Source organism: Polypterus senegalus, chromosome 11 (genome assembly GCF_016835505.1).
Source record: "Polypterus senegalus isolate Bchr_013 chromosome 11, ASM1683550v1, whole genome shotgun sequence".
Taxonomy (NCBI): Eukaryota; Metazoa; Chordata; class Cladistia; order Polypteriformes; family Polypteridae; genus Polypterus; species Polypterus senegalus.
This window is the reverse complement of record NC_053164.1, coordinates 32670899-32691582: the sequence shown is the minus strand read 5'-3', so window position 1 is coordinate 32691582 and position 20684 is coordinate 32670899. Positions and strand designations below refer to the sequence as shown.

The following is a 20684-nucleotide window of genomic DNA, read 5'->3' as shown; positions in this document are numbered from 1 at the left end:
GTCTTCCTAAAGGTGTCTGGCTTTTGTCTGGTTACTTTATTCACCCTGTTTCATTGTGAAAGCTGTCATATTGTTACCTCTTTTCGAAGGCACTGCGCTGGTCCCCTAGGGTGTTGTGTGTGGTTTTTTTTTTTCCCCCAGTATTAATAAACAAAAATAGATGCCCCTAAACTTAAACTATAGCTTATTAACCATTTGTTATAATGCACACCCCACAGTACTATCCTCTGGGTACCTCAGCAGTGGTAGACTGCATGCTTCTGGGGTTTCAGCTTGCAGTCATTTTACTTCTCCTGGTTTTCTACCACTAAGAGGACTGAACAAGAACATCTCCCTGTTTTCCTGCAGGACCATGATTTGGTAGGAAAGAGAACCCAACTCCAATGTGGGTAAACACAAGGTTGTTTCGGTGAGATAATTAGGAAACTTTATTTACATTTATCTATACAGTATATTTACTTGCAGTGAAATCCAGACATATCAAAACAGTACAAATGGATGAAAACTGAATGACTCAAATCAATGCCCATACAGCAAACTTTATGCCAGGTGGTTTGCCTTTAGTAGTTGGAGTTGCCAGTCTTTTCTTTTAAAGCCTGATAAAATACTTGTGTTCATTCCAGGTTTCCTATAAAGTTTGTTGTATGGCATTGTCTTCTCAAGGCAGCTAAAGCCCATGTCACATAACACAACATTTATAGCATTTTTTTTTCTCTTCCCAGTTGTAGCCTTCACTTACATTCCCAGAGACTAAGGCTGGGTTTATACTTGACACAACATATGCTACAGCTACGCAAAGCATTGTACTTTTTATACTTGCATGCTTGCTTTATACCTAAATCTGAAAGATTCCACCAGGTGGCAGTGCGAGATATGATCACGGTGAGAAAATGTTTGGCTTTGCTGTGTTGAGAACTGCCTGAAACATCCATTAAATTCCGAGGACAGCTTGCCACAATATTTCTGAAAAGGATGGATGATTAATGCATAAGTTGTTCTTGTAAAGCATTTGCCATTGTCTGTGTAGTAGTTTCTTAGATGCTGGGGCACATACTGTTCATGCCAAGATTACAAAATACTGTTCACTGTGCCTTACAAGTCTCCAAAACTCTAATATTGAGTGCTCCCCTAACCTTTCTTTTCTGTTAAGTCTTAATGACTAGTAAACAGCATGACACAGCAATTCCCGTAAGATTTATAGAAAACAAAACAAACCAAACAACCAATAACTTATCAGTAGTCCTATTTGTCTGATCGTTGCTATGTAGCTAATACAATGAGTTATTAACAAAAAAGATGTCCATTACTTATCCTTTATCTTAAGCTTAAAGCTTGAACTATCTATTAACCCTGATGCTATATAGGTTAACATTCAGCCTATTTGTATACATTCCATCAGCCCTCAGACGGCTTTCTCCCTGGAAAATGCCTATTGATCTAGCTATGTTGAATTCTTTAGCATTTTTCTACGAGCATTACATTTGTATTGTTTCAGATTAAACCTGCATTATATCTAACTAATCCTATTTGCTTATATTAACCCATCACACAAATTAAATACTTATTTAAATTGCTTATTTCCACGCAATATATAAAGCATTATTTTAACCCTTATACAGCCTCCAATATATGAGAGATGTGCATGTTGCATTAGTTCTCAACTATCAGTAGTTCAAGTATAAGTGTGGTTGTGTGCATGAGTGGGCCCAGTGAGTAATTTATAGCTACTAGATTAGACTCCAGCTCCCTTTGACACTGAAATTTACGTAAGCATATTTGGGCTTACTTTTTCATTCATAACAGAAAATACCAGAAACCAGCATAATTCTGTCTAGTTCCAAAGGATAGCTATGGGCAAACCGAATCATAAGAAGGCATAATTGCTGTTTTCACAGGACGTGGTCTTGCACTAGAGTTCTAAAAATGATGCCTAGCATTTCATTTTAATTATGCTAGTGAATTATTTATTGCAGTCTAACATTTTAGATAAAAGCGTTATAGTGTAAAAAATTTAGTGTAAACCCAGATGATTTAAAATGACTGCATTCTACTGCTAGGACCCTGTGCTGACACAGTTGATGAAAGTAGGTACATCTGCTTTTCTCGGTGAGATTAATTCTTCTGAAGAGATTTGATTTTCAAATACTTTTCAGTGTAAGATTGTGAAATTTCAAAAATTTGTACAGTGCGCTGTATTTGGAAAAACATCAAATGTTTAGAAGAGAGAATACTAAAAATAACCCTAGTGGAAGCATAGGCAACAATGACCATGAAATCAAAAATGATCTGACTAGACCTGATGTTATTTTGGAAAAATTAAATGAATAGGATTGTCAAGCTTTGTTGGGCAAAATGGCCTGTTCATGTCTAAATTGTTCTAATTTTATTTCATGCACACATTTATGGATTGATTGAAGGTTGCATGTTTCCTGCCGAAAACCTTCTAGAAGTTAAAAGAAGCCTGGTTTGGATTTACTGTTGCTGATCAATGATTTCTCTTATTTACCCAGTGCAGATGCATTTTGTGTTTGTTTGCTGGTGATATTCACAAAATGGTTATGTTACCGATTAACCTAAAGTCTTATGAACATGCAAATTACTTGTCACTTTCCCTATTCTCTTACTGCAATATACAAAAATGTCTGCTTCAAAATTGACTGACTGCTTCATAGATATTAAAAAAGGCTGTTTAGTGAATAAAATATTTGTTCTAGTAGAATATTTATTCAGAGTCCAAGATCTGCGTTTTTGGTATAAAGGAGACTGCTTTAAGTGCTGGTAAGGGGCCTTTGCATTGAGCTTTTAAAACTTTAGAGTAATGAATAATACGTGTGAAACTTATGTCTATTACAGCTAAAATTCAAAAGCTTTTATAATAGTTTTTTTGGTGCTGCTTCTTCTGCTGATATAAATCTATTCAAACATTACAGATTGCAAAATGCTAGTTTTCAAGGGCACCAAAGTACTTAATTCCATTGGCATACAAATGGTGATATTTAGTGGCACTTACAATAGCCATCAGACTGTTGTATGCAATTTTGAGTATGTCATAATTAAAATGACAGAAACTTACATAAACTCCTTAGTTTTGTTTGTCCTTAATGCTACAATAGTGGGGATTCACCCACTGTCATGCAAAAAGCAATCCTCGCTTTCTTGTGTAATGTTGGATTGCCACACTCAGGTTGGAGAATTGTGAATTATTTTTATTGAACAAAAATGGAAGACGCTCAGTGTTTCAGTCTAGTGAATTTAACAACACTTTTGAATATGTTTGGGTTTAACAATGAGTTAGCTATGTGGCTTTTATTTAGTCTTAAGATGACATACATATGCAGGTTTCAATTGTAAAAGCATCTTGGGTTTAGAGTTGGCAAAAGCACAAGTATGAGTTTGTCACATTTTCATCTTTGGCTGAAACTGCAAAAATCACATCTGGCAGAACTGAACTTCTTACTTCTGTGAAGTTCTTCTAAGGAACCAAAATAAACATGTAGTTTAGTGCAGTACGCATTTAATTAGAAATGTTAAGATTGGGATGAAAAAGAAAATGGGGGTTGTAATGTCTGGCAGTTCTATCCATCCACTTTGTCTAATTCGGAGTTTTTGAGGGCCAGAGTCTAACCCAGCAATATCAATAAATGAAAGCTGTGAAGCAGCCCTGAATGGCATGCACAAAGTATCGGAGGTCACACTCTGCTTTTTAGTTTGTCATTTTATACATGACACCTAGAGATAAATATTATTTAACACTAGAATTTAAAGAGCCAACGAAAAAAACTTGGAAATCCGGCCCACCTTAAATCCCTTTGCACTTCTCCGTCAGCCTCTTTTGACTGGTAAATGTGTCAATAAGCACAAGCAGCCTGCTATACCATCCCCCCACCACCTCAAAACGGGCAAGAAGTTCTCCCATTTCCTGCCTTGATTGATTATCTGGGTGTGAGCTACCCAGAATTGTAAGGGGAAATAATTTGATGCGTGTTTTGTGTCTACAACAATCTATGTAAACACATTGTTAAAACAAATGTTTCATGTTTTAGCAATAAATGACAAAATGTAGACATGAACTGTATAATGTGTGAAGGCTGATGGCAAAATATCAAACACTTTCACAAAAGGTGCAAGTACAACACGATAGCTTCCGTGGTGCAGCGGATGAAACTGCTGACTTATAATCCAGAGGTTGCGAGTTCGAAACCAGCTCCCCCACAAATTTACTGTTTTTTGAGTAATGAGCTAATTTACTTGTTAGTATTATACAATAAAAACATATATTTGCTTTGTGTCTGTAACAGACAGTGTAAATTTATAGCACTCGTAAAAGTTAGCATTTTTTGTTTTCATTTTTATTCTCTCAGTCACGATCACGATACGTACTACCACCCCCCAGGGATCTGACGCTATTTGTTTTTATTTGAAACTGGGAATAACTGTAGATTTAAGTGGTGTTTTGAGACCATGGAACTGAACATTCTCTGATATGGATGGATAAAAGCCGACACACAAATGCTGGTGAACCTGCCTTTTTCATATCTCACTGTCACTTGATTTTTTTTTTTATTCAGTTTTACAGTGTGTTCCTGCTCACGCTAAATTAGTATGCACCTTATGGTCCATGATGTCAAAGCCGCACTGACAAAAAAATACAGAGACATACGTATAATTGATATTTGGAATTATTCATTTTATGACCTGTATAGTACATTTTGTAAAACAATGTGGCACGGATGCAACTTTATTCATATTCATTCGCACGCCTTCTTGCGCTTGTAATCAGTGACTGTGTTTTTCTTTTATCTATTGCCTTTTCTTGTAAGAAGCAATGACGAAGCTTCTCTGCAAGGTGAGCCATGAACGCTCTTCTTTTCTCAGTGGACCCCGTGCATGCCTTGTACAGTACATGCGCGTTGATCGCCGCCAGGTCAGGCTTATTATAGTACAAGCAACCTGTTCCTGCTCGCACTGAATAAGCTCACGCCTTCTGGTGCACAATGTCAACACAGCACTGGGCAAAAAAGAAAGAGACAAATGAATATATGTGACATTTTGAAGAAATCATTTTATGACCTGAATAGTACCAATCAGAAAACATTGTCGCACTAATACAATATTATTAAAGGACTGGACTGCTGCTGAGTGGTCCAAAGTTATGTTCTCTGATGAAAGTAAATTTTGCATTTCCTTTGGAAATCAAGGTCCCAGAGTCTGGAGGAAGAGAGGAGAGGCACAGAATCCACGTTGCTTGAGGTCCAGTGTAAAGTTTCCACAGTCAGTGATGGTTTGGGGTGCCATGTCATCTGCTGGTATTGGTCCATTGTGTTTTCTGAGGTCCAAGGTCAACGCAGCCGTTTACCAGGAAGTTTTAGAGCACTCCATGCTTCCTGCTGCTGACTAACTTTATGGAGATGCAGATTTCATTTTCCAACAGGACCTGGCACCTGCACAAAGTGCCAAAGCTACCAGTCAGTACCTGGTTTAAGGACCATGGTATCATTGTTCTTGATTGGCCAGCAAACTCGCCTGACCTTAACCCCATAGAAAATCTATGGGGTATTGTGAAGAGGAAGAGATGTGGAGAGGAAACGGATGCACTATTTAAATAGGGGCGTGAAAAAGGCAGAAAGAGAAGGAAGAAAAGACAGCCTTTTTGGCAAAGGAGGAAAGGACATGACCCATCTGAGTCCAGGAGAAAGATTGTTTTCGGGGAGCACCACAAGTCCATTGCAGTCTGGGGTGGCCACCTTAAAGATTCCAGATACGCTGTGGTTACCGTTAAATAGGATTGAAACCAGTGTGAGCCGTAAATCTTTTATTCTGGGATTGGCATGTCTAAGGAACGTAACTACAGTATGGGGAAATAGGAAAATGGAAAAAAGACTAAATCGAAAGGACGGAGAGGAAAATTCTTGGATATATAATTTTATACTTTGTGTTCATTGTATATATTGGAAGTGGGGGTGTTGTAAAAATGTATTAGTTTTAATTTTTTGTTGTTGCATTTTTTTCTCTGTGTGGTTTAGTTAAGATCGCTTTTATTATAAATCATCTTTCGGCAATGAGGGAAGGGGTTGAAGGCAGTTTGAGGTTGACCTGCAATCATCAGTATAATTTTTCAGTGTAAACTTAGTGAAGTGTAGCGGAAAAAATCGTTACAATACTAACAATAAAAGCAGCTCACTACTAGTGCTGGGAGGTATGACCAAAATTCTATATCACAGTATTTTTCTAAATTATCCCAGTTGCACGGTATTTGACGGTTTTTTTTCCCCATGTATGAGTGGATGTTAACCACATTTTCCACTGCAATTACTGCAGGAGACTGTCTAAGAATAACCTATTCCACTGTCATGAGCATTGTACAAAAACCATTTTAATGTGCACACAAGTATTAAAACAGGTTTTCATGGCCCCTTAAAGTGATAGTTTTCAAGGGGGTGGCACTAATGAGAAAAAGGAATCGCATTGCATGACAGATGCAGTCAAAATATAGAACCTTTTTATTGAGCAAGTTTTGCAAACAACTTAAATTATAATTTTGACAACATATTTTCAACCATCCAAAGAGGCATTTAGACTTAGTAAAATATCCAGAGGTGCTTGTCAAAAGTTGTATTGCATTGAACATGTCTTAGAAAAGTAATAAATAGTAAATATTTTTTGTAAACCAACCACACTTTCTGTTAATGTTAACGATGTCTGTCCACTGACACGTTTTAAAGTGACTTTTTAAACAACTTTACCATAATTAAACTGCATAATATTTGAACTAATAAATAATAACAATAAAATAAATAATAGTGCCACATCCAGTAATAATACTAATACTTCAAGCCCAGGTACATTACACAGTATTCACCAAATAAAAATAAAACAAGTGCAACTTGGTGATGACATCTTTACCAACTGAACCATCATATAGGCAAATTGCAATAATATGGACCTTGCTTCAAGCTAAGCTATATACATAAATAATAAAACTGCAACTTGCAGTTATAATGCTAAAATCTTATTATGGCCACAGTGACGAAAAATAAATACAGATACAGGGAAGAAAAAAACAAAATTATATGTCGGGAATAAAGTTGACATGTTGACTTTATTCTCAACATTTCCAGTTTAATTTTGACGCTTTTGTCAAGATTAAAGTCGACATTTGCACTTTATTCTCATAATTTATTTTATAATTAAAGTAGAATATCATAAACTAAACTTCATCCTAAAATCAATGTTTAATTTACTAGATTTTCTCAAACCCCGTCATAAGTTAATGTAGCACATTAAATGCTTTGTGTTGTGTTCCCCGACCCAGTTGTTAATCACTACGCTTCTTAAACTGACTTCCTCCGCACTAAGAGTAGGCACCAGCAGCGATCACCACACAGAATCCATTCACTTCATGATATTCCTGCTCTCTGAAAATTTAGAATGCTAAGATACACTCACCTAAAGGATTATTAGGAACACCTGTTCAATTTCTCATTAATGCAATTATCTAATCAACCAATCACATGGCAGTTGCTTCAATGCATTTAGGGGTGTGGTCCTGGTCAAGACAATCTCCTGAACTCCAAACTGAATGTCAGAATGGGAAAGAAAGGTGATTTAAGCAATTTTGAGCGGCATGGTTGTTGGTGCCAGACGGGCGGTCTGAGTATTTCACAATCTGCTCAGTTACTGGGATTTTCACGCACAACCATTTCTAGGGTTTACAAAGAATGGTGTGAAAAGGGAAAAACATCCAGTATGCGGCAGTCCTGTGGGCGAAAATGCCTTGTTGATGCTAGAGGTCAGAGGAGAATGGGCCGACTGATTCAAGCTGATAGAAGAGCAACTTTGACTTAAATAACCACTCATTACAACCGAGGTATGCAGCAAAGCATTTGTGAAGCCACAACATGCACAACCTTGAGGCGGATGGGCTACAACAGCAGAAGACCCCACCGGGTACCACTCATCTCCACTACAAATAGGAAAAAGAGGCTACAATTTGCACGAGCTCACCAAAATTGGACAGTTGAAGACTGGAAAAATGTTGCCTGGTCTGATGAGTCTCGATTTCTGTTGAGACATTCAAAGGGTAGAGTCAGAATTTGGCGTAAACAGAATGAGAACATGGATCCATCATGCCTTGTTACCACTGTGCAGGCTGGTGGTGGTGGTGGTGGTGTAATGGTGTGGGGGATGTTTTCTTGGCACACTTTAGGCCCCTTAGTGCCAATTGGGCATCGTTTAAATGCCACGGGCTACCTGAGCATTGTTTCTGACCATGCCCATCCCTTCATGACCACCTTGTACCCATCCTCTGATGGCTACTTCCAGCAGGATAATGCACCATGTCACAAAGCTCGAATCATTTCAAATTGGTTTCTTGAACATGACAATGAGTTCACTGTACTAAAATGGACTCCACACTCACCAGATCTCAACCCAATAGAGCATCTTTGGGATGTGGTGGAACGGGAGCTTCGTGCCCTGGATGTGCATCCCACAAATCTCCATGAACTGCAAGATGCTATCCTATAAATATGGGCCAACATTTCTAAAGAATGCTTTCAGCACCTTGTTGAATCAATGCCACGTAGAATTAAGGCAGTTCTGAAGGCGAAAGGGGGTCAAACACCGTAGTAGTATGGTGTTCCTAATAATCCTTTAGGTGAATGTATGTACTTGATATCATTTTCATGATGAAATGCATTAAAGCATGTATTAAACATGCACAATTAGTGTGGCGGTAGTGCTGCTCTCTTGCAGTAAGGGGTCCCCAGGTCTATGTTTAGTGTAGAGAACTTTATGGCAGGTGTGACGAGGCTCCAAAAAACTGGATGTATGAATGGGTATCACACATGTTTAACTTAAATGTTTTGTAAATGCTGGGTTTGTGATCTGGTGGTAGGAGACCCAAACACAGAATTCATTGGATATTCTTCTGAGCGGGCTTTCTTTATTGCATGCGTCTGTCTGTTTTAATGCATTTCATAATGAAAATTATAGCAAGTATTTATCTTAGCATTCTATATGTTCAGGGAGCAGGAATATCATGAAGTGAAGGTATTCTGTGTGGTGATCGCTGCCAGTGCCTCCTCAGTACAAGAGTAAGTCAGTTTAAGAAGCACGTACCGATTTAACATGGCTCGGGGAACACTTAACACAAAGCATTTAATGTGCTATATAACTTACGACGGAATTTGAGAAAATGTAGTAAATTAAATATTCATTTTACGATGAAGTTTAGTTTACAATGTTCTACTTTAATGACAAATTACGTGAATAAAGTCAACATGTCGACTTTATTCTCGTCATAAGCGTCGAGATTAAAATGGAAATGTTGAGAATAAAGTCAACATGTCATCACACTATTATGCAGTACCCAGGTACATTACACTGTATTGAAAAAAAATAATACAAGTACAACTTGGTTTGCAGTATTATCCAGTAGCATAGAAACAGTATTCACACATTTTAACATAATGGTCCACATCCGACCTTTTAAAATCAGTGTCTCCAGGCAACGAAAATTACTCCTTTTTTTTGGCAAAAGTTCTTCTGTGTCATCATGTTCAACTTTATCGTCAGCTACAGCTTCAGTTTCAGAATGTGGAAAAATCCATATCATAACAAAAATAAAAAATGGTTTTCAGTATGAACCGGTATACCACCCAGCACTACTCAAAACGGTAAATTTGTGGGAGAGGTGGTTTCGAACTCGCGACCTCTGGATTATAAATCAACAGTTCAATCCACTGCACCATGGACGCTATCGTGTTGTACTTGCACCTTTTTTGAAAGTGTTTATTTGATATTTGGCCATCAGCCTTCACGCATTATACAGTTTCCCCTTACAATTCTGGGTAGTTCACTCCCAGTTCCTGCCTTGATTGATTATCTGGGAGTGAACTTCTTGCCCGTTCTGAGGCGGTGGTGGGATGGTATAGCAGGCTGCTTGTGCATATTGACACATTTGCAAGTCAAAAGAGGCTGACGGAGGGGTGCAAAGGGATTTATGGTGGGCCGGATTTACAAGTTTTTTCGTTGGCTTTGGTAATTCTAGTGTTAAGTAAATGAGACTGCACAAATTCTTACTGGTTCACAGTAACAAATCTTCCAACTTTGCTTAATCTAAATTGGACTGCGGTAAGTAGATGCGACCTGAATCTGGCAAAAAATAAAACTAATTAGTCACGTCATCAGTTCTATTAAGCCAGTGTTTTAAAATAATTATGGATTAGTGAATAAACCTTTGGAAGTTAGACGGTACACTTAACGTCAAACTGTTTCTTACAATTTCTAATTTTCACCTGATTTGTTAATTTGTTTGGGTAAATATACCAAATACAGTAATCCCTCCTCGATCGCGGGGGTTGCGTTCCAGACCCCCCCGCGATAGGTGAAAATCCGCGAAGTAGAAACCATATGTTTGTGTAGTTGTTTTTATATATTTTAAGCCCTTATAAACTCTCCCACCCTGTTAATATTATTAGAGCCCTCTAGACATGAAATAACACCCTTTAGACAAACATTTAAACTGTGCTCCATTACAAGACAGAGATGACAGTTCTTTCTCACAATTAAAAGAATGCAAACATATCTTCAGTCAGGAGCAGAGAATGTCAGAGAGAGCGCTAGCTAAGAAAAGCAAACAATCAAAAAATCAATACGTGCTTTTAAGTATACAGAAGCACCGTGATAAAGCGGCATTTTGTAGAGGAGCGTCCGTGTCCTCTGTGCAAACAGCCCCTCTGCTCACACTCCATCAGGCAGAGAGAGCGAGAAAGATTGAGAGAAGCAAACAAGCACCGCGCGGGAAGCATATCTTATAGCATTGAGGAGTTTTAGTTAATATGTAATACATGCTCTGATTGGGTAGCTTCTAAGCCAACCGCCAATAGCGTCTCTTGTATGAAATCAACTGGGCAATCAAACTGAGGAAGCATGTAACCTAAATTAAAAGACCCATTGTCCGGAAAGCGTGAACCAGCGAAAAATCTGTGATATATATTTAGATGTGCTTACATTTAAAATCCGCGATAGAGTGAAGCAGCGAAAGTCGAAGCGCGATATAGCAAGGGATTACTGTACCTAATTTTCTTAATTTTAAAAGCCAATAATTTTTATGGATTATTTTGTTGTCTTGGCAAGTGGAATATTTAGTCTAACTGTTTTGATCTGTCTGTCTGTTGTGTTTGCAGGTGTCACGACTGCAGTATCTCAATGCATTAATGGCTTCACGGATTCGAACATGTCCAGACAGCATTGATACAAAGATTGTTCCCAACAGCCAAACTAAACTTCTGAATGATAGGAATCTGACTGCAGGTAATGTGCAAAGGCTATAGAACACTTCTCCAAATCTGTGTTCACTTTGCTTTTAGAACTTTTTTCCCCAGCCTGCTGTACTCTGTATTCTTGGCTTCTCTCTCCTGCAGTTCAATTAAAGCATCTTTCTCTTGTCTGTTTTTCTTTTTCTTCTCTGTTTTTTTTCTAGTATTTCCTGTTCACTCTTCAACATTCGATTCTATAGAGAGCTACAGTTAATGGAAGTGCAGGTAAATTTGAAATGTAATTAGAAGAGTTTTCTTCTAGAAGGGGAGGAATATACAGCAGCTGTTTCTTTTCAGATCAAACTTTTTCAAAACATAATACATAGATCAAAATGTTACATTTAAAAATGTCATTGAATTAACATTATAATATTTCTTTTAGATAGTCCAGATGTATTAATGCAATGTTATTGGTTGTTGCTACAATTCTGTAGAGGTACATATATCATGTAAAACTAAGTGTAGAAATTCAAGTAACGTGTTCTGTGGCAGCTGAGAAGCACAAGTAATTGTAAGAAAATTACAAACAGACTTTGAATATGTAAACTGAAAACTTCAAAATTAGAAACAAGATTACTCAGACAGATTAAAGGTACTCCTGGCTGTCTTCTTTGGCCATCACACAACTGACTGGACATGCATACTATTTGTTTCATTACTAGTGGCTTTTTTCCCCGTTTTAACCTGTATCTATGTTACACATTCAGAATTGGACAAAAATAACAGAAACATAAATAAATACATAAAAATATTGAGGACATTATGTATGGGTAGTGAAATATTGCACCACTCCTCAAGAAAGACTTCCAGTTCTTTGAGGGATGAAGGATGTGAATTTATACTGTGCATTCTTCACTTAACTTTTATGGGAAGTTCTGGAATGATGTTTAGATCTGGTAATTGGGAATACCATGGAAAGCATGTGACTTTGTTCTGGGGTAATGAAATCACTGTTCAGTTAGTATAGTACTGCACATGGTAGTATTGCCATCCTGAAATAGAGGAACATCATGAGCCACCAGAATATCGCCAGTCTTGCAGAATGGCCTTGTATAATTAGACCCTTGCACAACCACTGAGATAAACAAACCTTACTTTCAATGAGCGGGTCATGTTATTATTAGCAACCACCATATTGATTGATAGCAAACAGCAGGGATGGGTATAATTAGGATTTTATCAATACCAATATTGATACTGATACTGCTTATTGATATTGGTACTTATGTAGAGTAGTGTCCATAACCGTATCCATAATGTGGAGCAACAAATAAATATGATGTGAAGAGATTCAACTATTATTGTAATATTAATTTTTTTTAAAAATAACAATTTTCCTGCATTCTTGTAGTGCTGCTTCACTACCAGAAGCTAAACTTAAATATTATAGAACTGTTAAACATATAGAACTATTTACAATATATTCACAGGAGAAACTATTTACAATATACATAGATGGGAGGCGGTTAGGAGCATGCACTGATAAAATGCATTACCGCACCCACCACATGACAAATCACCTCAGAATCCCAGATTAGGACTCTAGTGCAGTCATGCAACGGGTGACACCTCAGTACCACACTAGTTCAGATGGAATGGAACAGTGTGAGGATTTTTTAAATTGGTGGCTGGAGAGCCAATCCTGCCACCAACCCTGAAGTTTTCCCTGCAATTTGGAGGGCCTATGTGCAGGGCTAGATGCAAGTTGACATCATACACAGGATGGAGCAATTGCAGGTTAAGGGCCTTACTCTAGGGCCCAACGGAGTGAAATCACCTCTGGCATTTTTCGGATTTGAACCAGCAACCTTCTGATTGCCAGTGCAGATCCTAAGCCTCAGAGACACCACTCTGCCCCATATATACATAGCCTCACCCAATAAAATATTCTGACTTTATAATCTAACATTGTTAAAAACAAAAAATAGAGTAGTATACATTTCCAGAAACAAGAAAACAAAAGACAGGGTGTCGCGCAAACAGCTTCTCCCCTATACCAATTAAATAATAAATCAGATTGGTTACAAATTTTTATAAACACGACTATTATAAAAAAAAAAAAAAAAGTGGTTTAAAATAAAGGTAGTAAGTCCTATCCACATGCTCTATAAAGCAGCAACATTTCTTAGCCCAGAGCTCTCCTTCTGTGTCTTTTATTTTATATCTTTATATAAAGATATTAAAGGGTTGCATCGCAACAGTAGAGCAACAAGAAGAGATTTGTGATAATCATGCCTTAATGCAACTGCACTAAATTAAAGAGTGCAGTGAAATTTATGGCTCCTGTTAGTAACGCTAGTAACGCTTCTTAGAATAAATGTGCAGACATGGAGATGCCTGCCAGTACTTTCACAATGCTGTTTTACTTGGTTGCAGTGTACATATATTGATAAGCAAAAAGTACTGTGACCTTTAATAAAAAATATATATTTTATAAATCTCCAATACTTTTTGAAAGTGCGGAGTATGGCTGGTACCTTCTGTGTCAGAACAGAATGTCACATTTTAGTAGAATGAATAGCAATTATTAACATAGATTGTATTTTATTTCCAAATGGAATAGTAAGTGGTTACTTACTAACTTAAAGCTTTTACAAGACACGTTGCCTACACTGCTCTTTTCTGTTCCTTTCTGTGGGGAAAAAGGTGCAGACTTGTGCTCAGAAATTATTTAAATCCCATCGCGGATCCATATTAAATACTGATGAAGCAGAATTGTCACAAAAAAAGTGAAAATTACAACTGGACCAAAGAGAAGAAAGCTTCTCTCCCCTCCTTGTATACGATCATGTTAATCAATTTTATCAACCATACTTCATTTTTTTTCCTTAACGGCAGCAATTTGTTTCTGTGGGCAGAAGCAGGAGAAATGGGGGGCCAAGAATGGGCGGACAGGCCCACACAGACCTCTAGTTTGAAACTGGTGAGCCTTTATTAATTGCCTTCCAACTGAATGCCCACTGTTCTAGCCATGGGAGACTCCTTAGCCTTCTAATCGCAATCAGACTCGTTTAACTCCTTTACGCTGCTCGTCTTCCACTTTGGTGTTATAGTCTGAAGCATGACACTCTTTCGCTCTTGTTCCCCTCTACTTGTTTGTTCATTCTGTGCTGTTCCTTCTTATCCTCACACATACTGATCCAGTGTGCACCTGTTCCAGCACATCCCACTCTCCATCCTGTCTCTCACACTCCTTCCACCATTTTTCAATACGGTGAATACGATTGATATGCTGCTAACTATATACAAGAACAATCTATTTTGGGGGAGTTCATAACTAAAACTAAAAAAATTACAAAAGGCAGATTACACTTTGCTACACACGCAGCTGTGCAACTAAAACATGATCGCCTAATGCCTGCTGTGTAGTCACCATTAAGGGAGAGAGGGGGAGGTTGGGAGCATCCACTGATGCAGCCACACCCATCATTCGGAGATGAGTAGGAATTTAAAAACATGGGTAATTTTAAAATGAATTCACGGTACAAAAGCACTGATTGCGGCACTGTTTTTCCAAGTGCTTATTGATATTTTGACACCGACCAGTCCGGAACTGGTACCAGTTTAATACCGGTATTCAATACCCATACCTAGCAAACAGGCATTATGGGTTGAAGATGTTCTTTGGTTTTCGCCAAACCATAAAACCATTTGGATATAGGAAGCAGAATGAAAGACAACACCAGACTACTTTTTTCCATTACTGAGTTTCAATTCTTTTCTGCTCCTTGCACCAGGATAAATGTCTTTGTGCACTGGGCACCCTTGTATAAATCCCAGTTTTGTAAAGGTTTCAAATGCAGTTTTTGTCGAGAATGCGTCACAAAGGTGCAGATTCAATTCTGTGTTAATTTGACTACTATCCTGTGTGTCCATGAATCCCTGTTTGTCCATGTTTGGCATATGCTGCTGTTATTTTTGAGACTATTGCCCTTGGCACATAAGGTAATATTGCACAGTTTTGTGACTAATGCACCTACCATTTAAGCACTGACTATCTTACCTCTATTAAACTTAAAGTTCTTTCTTGTTGCTTTTGAAAACTCTCATATCACAGCTGATTTTCAAATTTCTATTAAAAGTGAGACATTCTACTAATTGGAAATCAACCTAACAGAACTCGCCTTTGCAGCCACATTTGTATTTATGATATACTTGTATCAAAGTTAAACTCCTTTTTCTGTGACATTCTGTTTTGTGTTCACCCCTGTTTATTACAGAGAGTATTGTGAGGGGATCAGAATTTCAACCTCAACTTTTCAACAGATGTATATGTCTTAGGGGTCACTTAACCCAATTTGCACAACTTTGACGCGGTCTTTGCATGTGCATTTTTTAGTATTTGTTCTTTAAATAAAATAAAAGTTAGTCGCTCAGTGTAGCTGAATTTTGGCACAGTTTAGTACTGGAAAGTGCTGCTGTATAAACCTGTTAATTTTGAGCAGAACTGCTACGGGAAGTTTTTCTGCAATGTAATACAGCTTAGAAAGGATAATATCCATTTTCTCTTTGAATTGTGATTCTTTCAATTTGTCCAGTTAAGAGGCTATATGCACACACTCTTCTGCATTCCTCGTCAGCTACCTTCTTCACTTCTGGCATATGATATATCAAAACAGACTAGCTATTTCGTTTTTCACCCAATCACTTCCCCAGACTTATAGCAAACACTGTGCCGAGTGTCAGGAGCTAAAAAGGAGAAGTGCTTCAAATTATAAGTTTCAAGCTACATCCATAATTACAAAGGTATGATCTGGATTTATTGAAAACTTGTGTCTACTATGAACATACATGGGACAAATATGTGATTACATAGGCTTTATATATATATATATATATATATAAATATATATATATATATATATATATATATATATATATATATATATATATATATATATAAAAAAAATCAGAATTCCAATAAATAGTCATGAAATTTTATTCAGGGACAGGTGAATATGCATGCAAGCTTAATACATATGCTGGGCATCTTACGGCTCTGTCTGAGCTAGCAAAACAGTGAATGCCAAACTGTTGATTTATTGTAAGGGTCTAAGTTTGTTTCCTCAGCTGGAGGATCTCCCCTTTGAGAGACTTGTCATCAAGCGCTAGGTCGACAACTGCTGGATCATGAGCCAAAGTGTAGTTGTGTTGTGGTTCTCGAGGATTTTACTGTCCTGCTCCTTGCCCTGTGTGTGTTGGTTTCTTTCTCATCTTTCAAATCCTCATGTCTTGAAAGTTAAATGGAGAAATTGTTCCAATCAAACAATGCAGGAACTTCTCCCTTCAACAATCCAACAGTGGCCTCCCTGGCTCATGAAAATCCTCCTTTTCTTAAAAAAAAAAAAAAAAAAGTACCGGCTACAAACTTGGGTATGGGCAGCTGTAAAGCTGTCTCTCTGGATAGTGACAAACAGCTTAGATCAGGTTTTTGCAGCAGAGGGAAATATTTGAAAACTATGTACCTTGTTATATTTACTGGATGCTCCACATACTGTAAAAGTACACAACAATGTTCAGCTGTAGAACTATCTGTATACTGAAATTTAATTTTTTTTTTTTTTTCTGACATTCTCACCAATAAACAGAAATCACAACTGCCTGCAGGATGGACAAACAGAAATGACTGAGCAGAGCAGCACTCCTGTGTGCATACTGTATAGCCTATTGGCCTGTAATATGCTACAACTGAAATACTACCTTTAAATGGGGAGTCATGTACTGAAGACATCAGATTTCTGTTTTCTCCAATACTTGCAATTATAGAAAACATTGTAATTTCTAAAATTCAAATTCCGCTCACTAAAGATTTTTTTTTTTAACTTGTTGGATAACCATAGGTATTTGATCTCATTTTTTTTTTTTTTCTCAGGAAGAAGTAAAGAGCATATCTCAGAGGAATTGGTTCCTGGGATAAAGGTGGGGGAATAACACTATTTGAAAAAATCAACAACCGCTAAAATGAACAGTATACCCCACCGTCCTATTATCCTGAACACTGTGTGCTTCGTGGTGCTCAGGTCGAACTGCTGGAGCTGGATGAGCCTGAGCCTGGCTGCCATCCTTGCCTGTACTCCTTTTTGTGCCTCTCCTGCTAATTGCAGCTTCCTCTGCCTGAAAAGAACAATCTGCTTGTTTACTGCGTGGCTCCCTGGTGATGTGTAGCACAAAAGGAGAGGCCTGGGAACTGAGTTTGGGCAAGAGCTCTGCAAGGACCCCATGACACTCTTGATTCTATATATGTTGTTCTGTGAAACAACATTTAATTTTATGTTGGTATTTTTTTTTTTTTTTTAAACTAATTAATACTGAACACTGCAGCTGCACATTAAGCATGGTTGGTCAGAATATGCCCGACAACACAGCCATGCCATGCCATGACTAAGCACAGGTTGGTTATTTCTTATATTGCATTATTGTGCCAAGATTTTCCATATTTTTAGAGATGGTGAGCTGAAAATCTGGACTTCAGTTGGGCTTATTGAACTTCTTAAACCTTAGCATGTGGTGCTAAAGGAAGTAATATTTTTTCTTTCTTATGCAAAAGTATATCTTTTGTGACAGTGCTATTTGCCACTACAGAAACTGGCATTTTGTGACAAAAGTAGCAACTTTAAATATACTTTGGAAGTGTTTTCTCTACAGAACACAAAGTGCCAAATATGTGTACATCAGTATTATAGTAGTGGGGTCAGACACAGCGGCAAGGCTAGCACATTACATATGAGGTTATAAAAGATGAAATTTGTCTATTTGAGAGTAGAGTGCTAATTAGGTCCATGATATCAATGAGCAGTCTGTATCACCCAGTTTTGAAGACCGTCCACAGCTTTTCTCATGAAGACTGGCTCAATGTCATTGATGGGTTTGTAACAACATTTCCAGAAAAAGTGAACTTCTGAAAGTGTTAATTAGATGTTTAAAAATAGAAAAGTGGCAAAGACGGCTGCATTAGTCCTCTTCTTTCTCTTTTACTGAATGGGTTCCCTGCTTTATCTCTTGCAATGTCCATATAGCCCCTTTCAAAAGTGTCTGGCCAAACAGTGTTGTGGATGTTTTGTTTTTTTATTATCAACATTATAGGTGCTAGGTTTAGATCAGCACAATAATTCTAGGACTGGCAGAACTGTGCTTTTAAACTGGTACTGATATGGAACGTAGGGGAAATGTTAGTCAAGTTTAGACATGGCTGAAGGAAATGGTCCACTTCAGATGGGTGTATGATATTGGTAACGAACCTGACACAGTGGACTGTGGTGACAGTGCAGTTTTTGAGGTTGATGGCTGCTCACTTGCAGTTGGAGCAAAGAGTCAAGTTGAAGCAGTGACAGCTCAACTTTGACATATGGAGAATGTATAAGAGGTAATGGATGCTTACTTAAGATGGAGAAGGTGTTGCTTGTGTCAAATGCGTTGTACAAGTAAGTTGCAAAACCATAGAAAGTTCTCTTATTTTTGTTCTGTTATGCAGTTTTTATCTTTGTGATCCTGTAATACATTCCTCATAAGGAAATCTTTTAGAATATATTTTTATTAGTTATATTAAGCTTATTGCACTTACACTGTTCTTTTCCAGACTGAGAGAAACTGTGTTCTAGTCTAGCATCTGAGAAATGCTGAATCACAACTGGGAATAATGTGTTGAAGTGATATTTTACATAACTTTTTTTTTTTTGTGTGCGGAGACCACTGTAGTCTCAGAGCTACTATATGACCAAGCACATCCACTGTTAAGTACATTTTTTGATCAAGTATGTTAGCACTTGCGGACATTCTATTCAAGCAGCCCTAACTTGTGTTATGTGCTAAATCTATTAGATTCCTAAAACATTCCATTTCGGACACACTGCTGTTAAAACACTTAGATTCATCACCTTAACTCATAGGGCCACACTGCTGGATTCTTGATTAGATGTATGCTCAGACCAGAAAGGAACTGACCTACTAAATTCAGTGGCACAGACTACATTAGATACAGTATGTATGATTGTCATGAAGTAGGAGAATGTGGCAGAGGTTCGTATCTTGGTAGTTTGAGGGATGTGCTTTACAACAGGCAGTGAATATGGGGACATTGGTGTAGATCCTTGTTATGGCAGCAGGGTATTTCTCATCATCGTTGTCCTTCACAACAAATGTATTAATGTGTATAAGTTCTAGTAAATATTTTTTTAGTTATGAATATATTGTCCTGGGTTATGTAAAATCATTCACATTGTAACATTTGCATATATGTATATGTAAAAATATTATTTTCCTTGTTGGACAATTTAAACCTTCTGTAAGGAGAGTAGTTAGTATATATAAAGGTCTGTTTTACAGATAACTGAAAATCGCATTACCAGGGAAATAAAATAATAGCTGTTCTTTTTAAAATGTCTCATCTTGTGCATTTATTTACATGATTATTTTAAACTTTAAATGCTTTTTAAGTTAACATATGTAAAACTGCATTTTCTTTTTTATTTTCACTACCTTGATGATGGTTTGCAGTCTTTGCCACATAAACTTGTCTTCATTTGTCACTTTCGTTTCTACAATGAAGTTATTTGGGTGCCATGTTTTTGCACTCCATTCAGTTTCTCAGTTGCTTAATAGAATTATCTCCCAAGAGGCTGGCATTTAGGCTTGTGTGGTAATTGAACGGTTCTGTCATTCGAAATAGCTAATACAGTACATCTCAAGCTGAACACTAGGTGGAGACATACAATCACAGCAGAATGTTAGTAAGTGGCCGCTCTTGACTCCTTGAAACAGAAATGTCCGAAACTACAGTTTTATGTAATTGTACTGCTTGCTCCACTGTACCAAAGTAAGAGATTGTAGCAATTGAAGCTAAAAAAAATTATATATGCATTGATCACTGGTGTATTTGTGTAATATAAATTACAGTACTCTATTTTGGAGAACTATTTATTTTACTGGTTCTAGCTTTTAATGTACAGTTATTTTGCATGTTGATTTTTTTTTTTTTTTCTATTGAACTGTGTACTTACTGAAAAAATATTGAAGATTTATTAACTCTAGTGCAATGGTGAGGCATGTTAGAGCTGTGGAACCCTAAAACTGTTACCTGGAGTCATATAAAAGGTCAGCTACAGTGTACAGGTTTATGAATGGGCTTCAGACAAACAAAGGCCCAACAACCAAGTCCTGAATGGTAGATTAATATGAAAAAGACTTATGTTGCCCCATGGCAGTGATGGCCATAAAACACTACTGTGGGACATGTATATCCATTTTACCTGATCGTGGTCACTTTTCATTGTAATGTGGATGTCTTCTGTCCTAAGGCCTTGATGCATTAACAAATTTCTACTTTTAAGTCCTGCATTGATGAATTAGTCCCTTCATAGACAGGTG

The 20684-nt window shown here is 37.4% G+C and overlaps 1 protein-coding gene across 2 annotated transcripts in view; it reads left to right on the top strand.

Moving 5' to 3' along the window:
- The window catches only part of LOC120538810 (metal transporter CNNM3), a 69300-nt gene extending 49603 nt beyond the window's left edge, over window positions 1–19697 (top strand). Inside the window, exons 7-9 of one of the 2 annotated variants that reach the window (XM_039768295.1) lie at window positions 11190–11316; window positions 11486–11546; window positions 17194–19697. In XM_039768295.1, the coding sequence (XP_039624229.1) occupies window positions 11190–11316; window positions 11486–11535 (177 nt within the window). In that variant the 3' untranslated portion in view covers window positions 11536–11546; window positions 17194–19697. The remainder of the gene's footprint in view (window positions 1–11189; window positions 11317–11485; window positions 11547–17193) is intronic. The other variant, XM_039768294.1, reaches the window with a different exon arrangement.
- The last annotated feature ends 987 nt before the right edge of the window (window positions 19698–20684 follow it).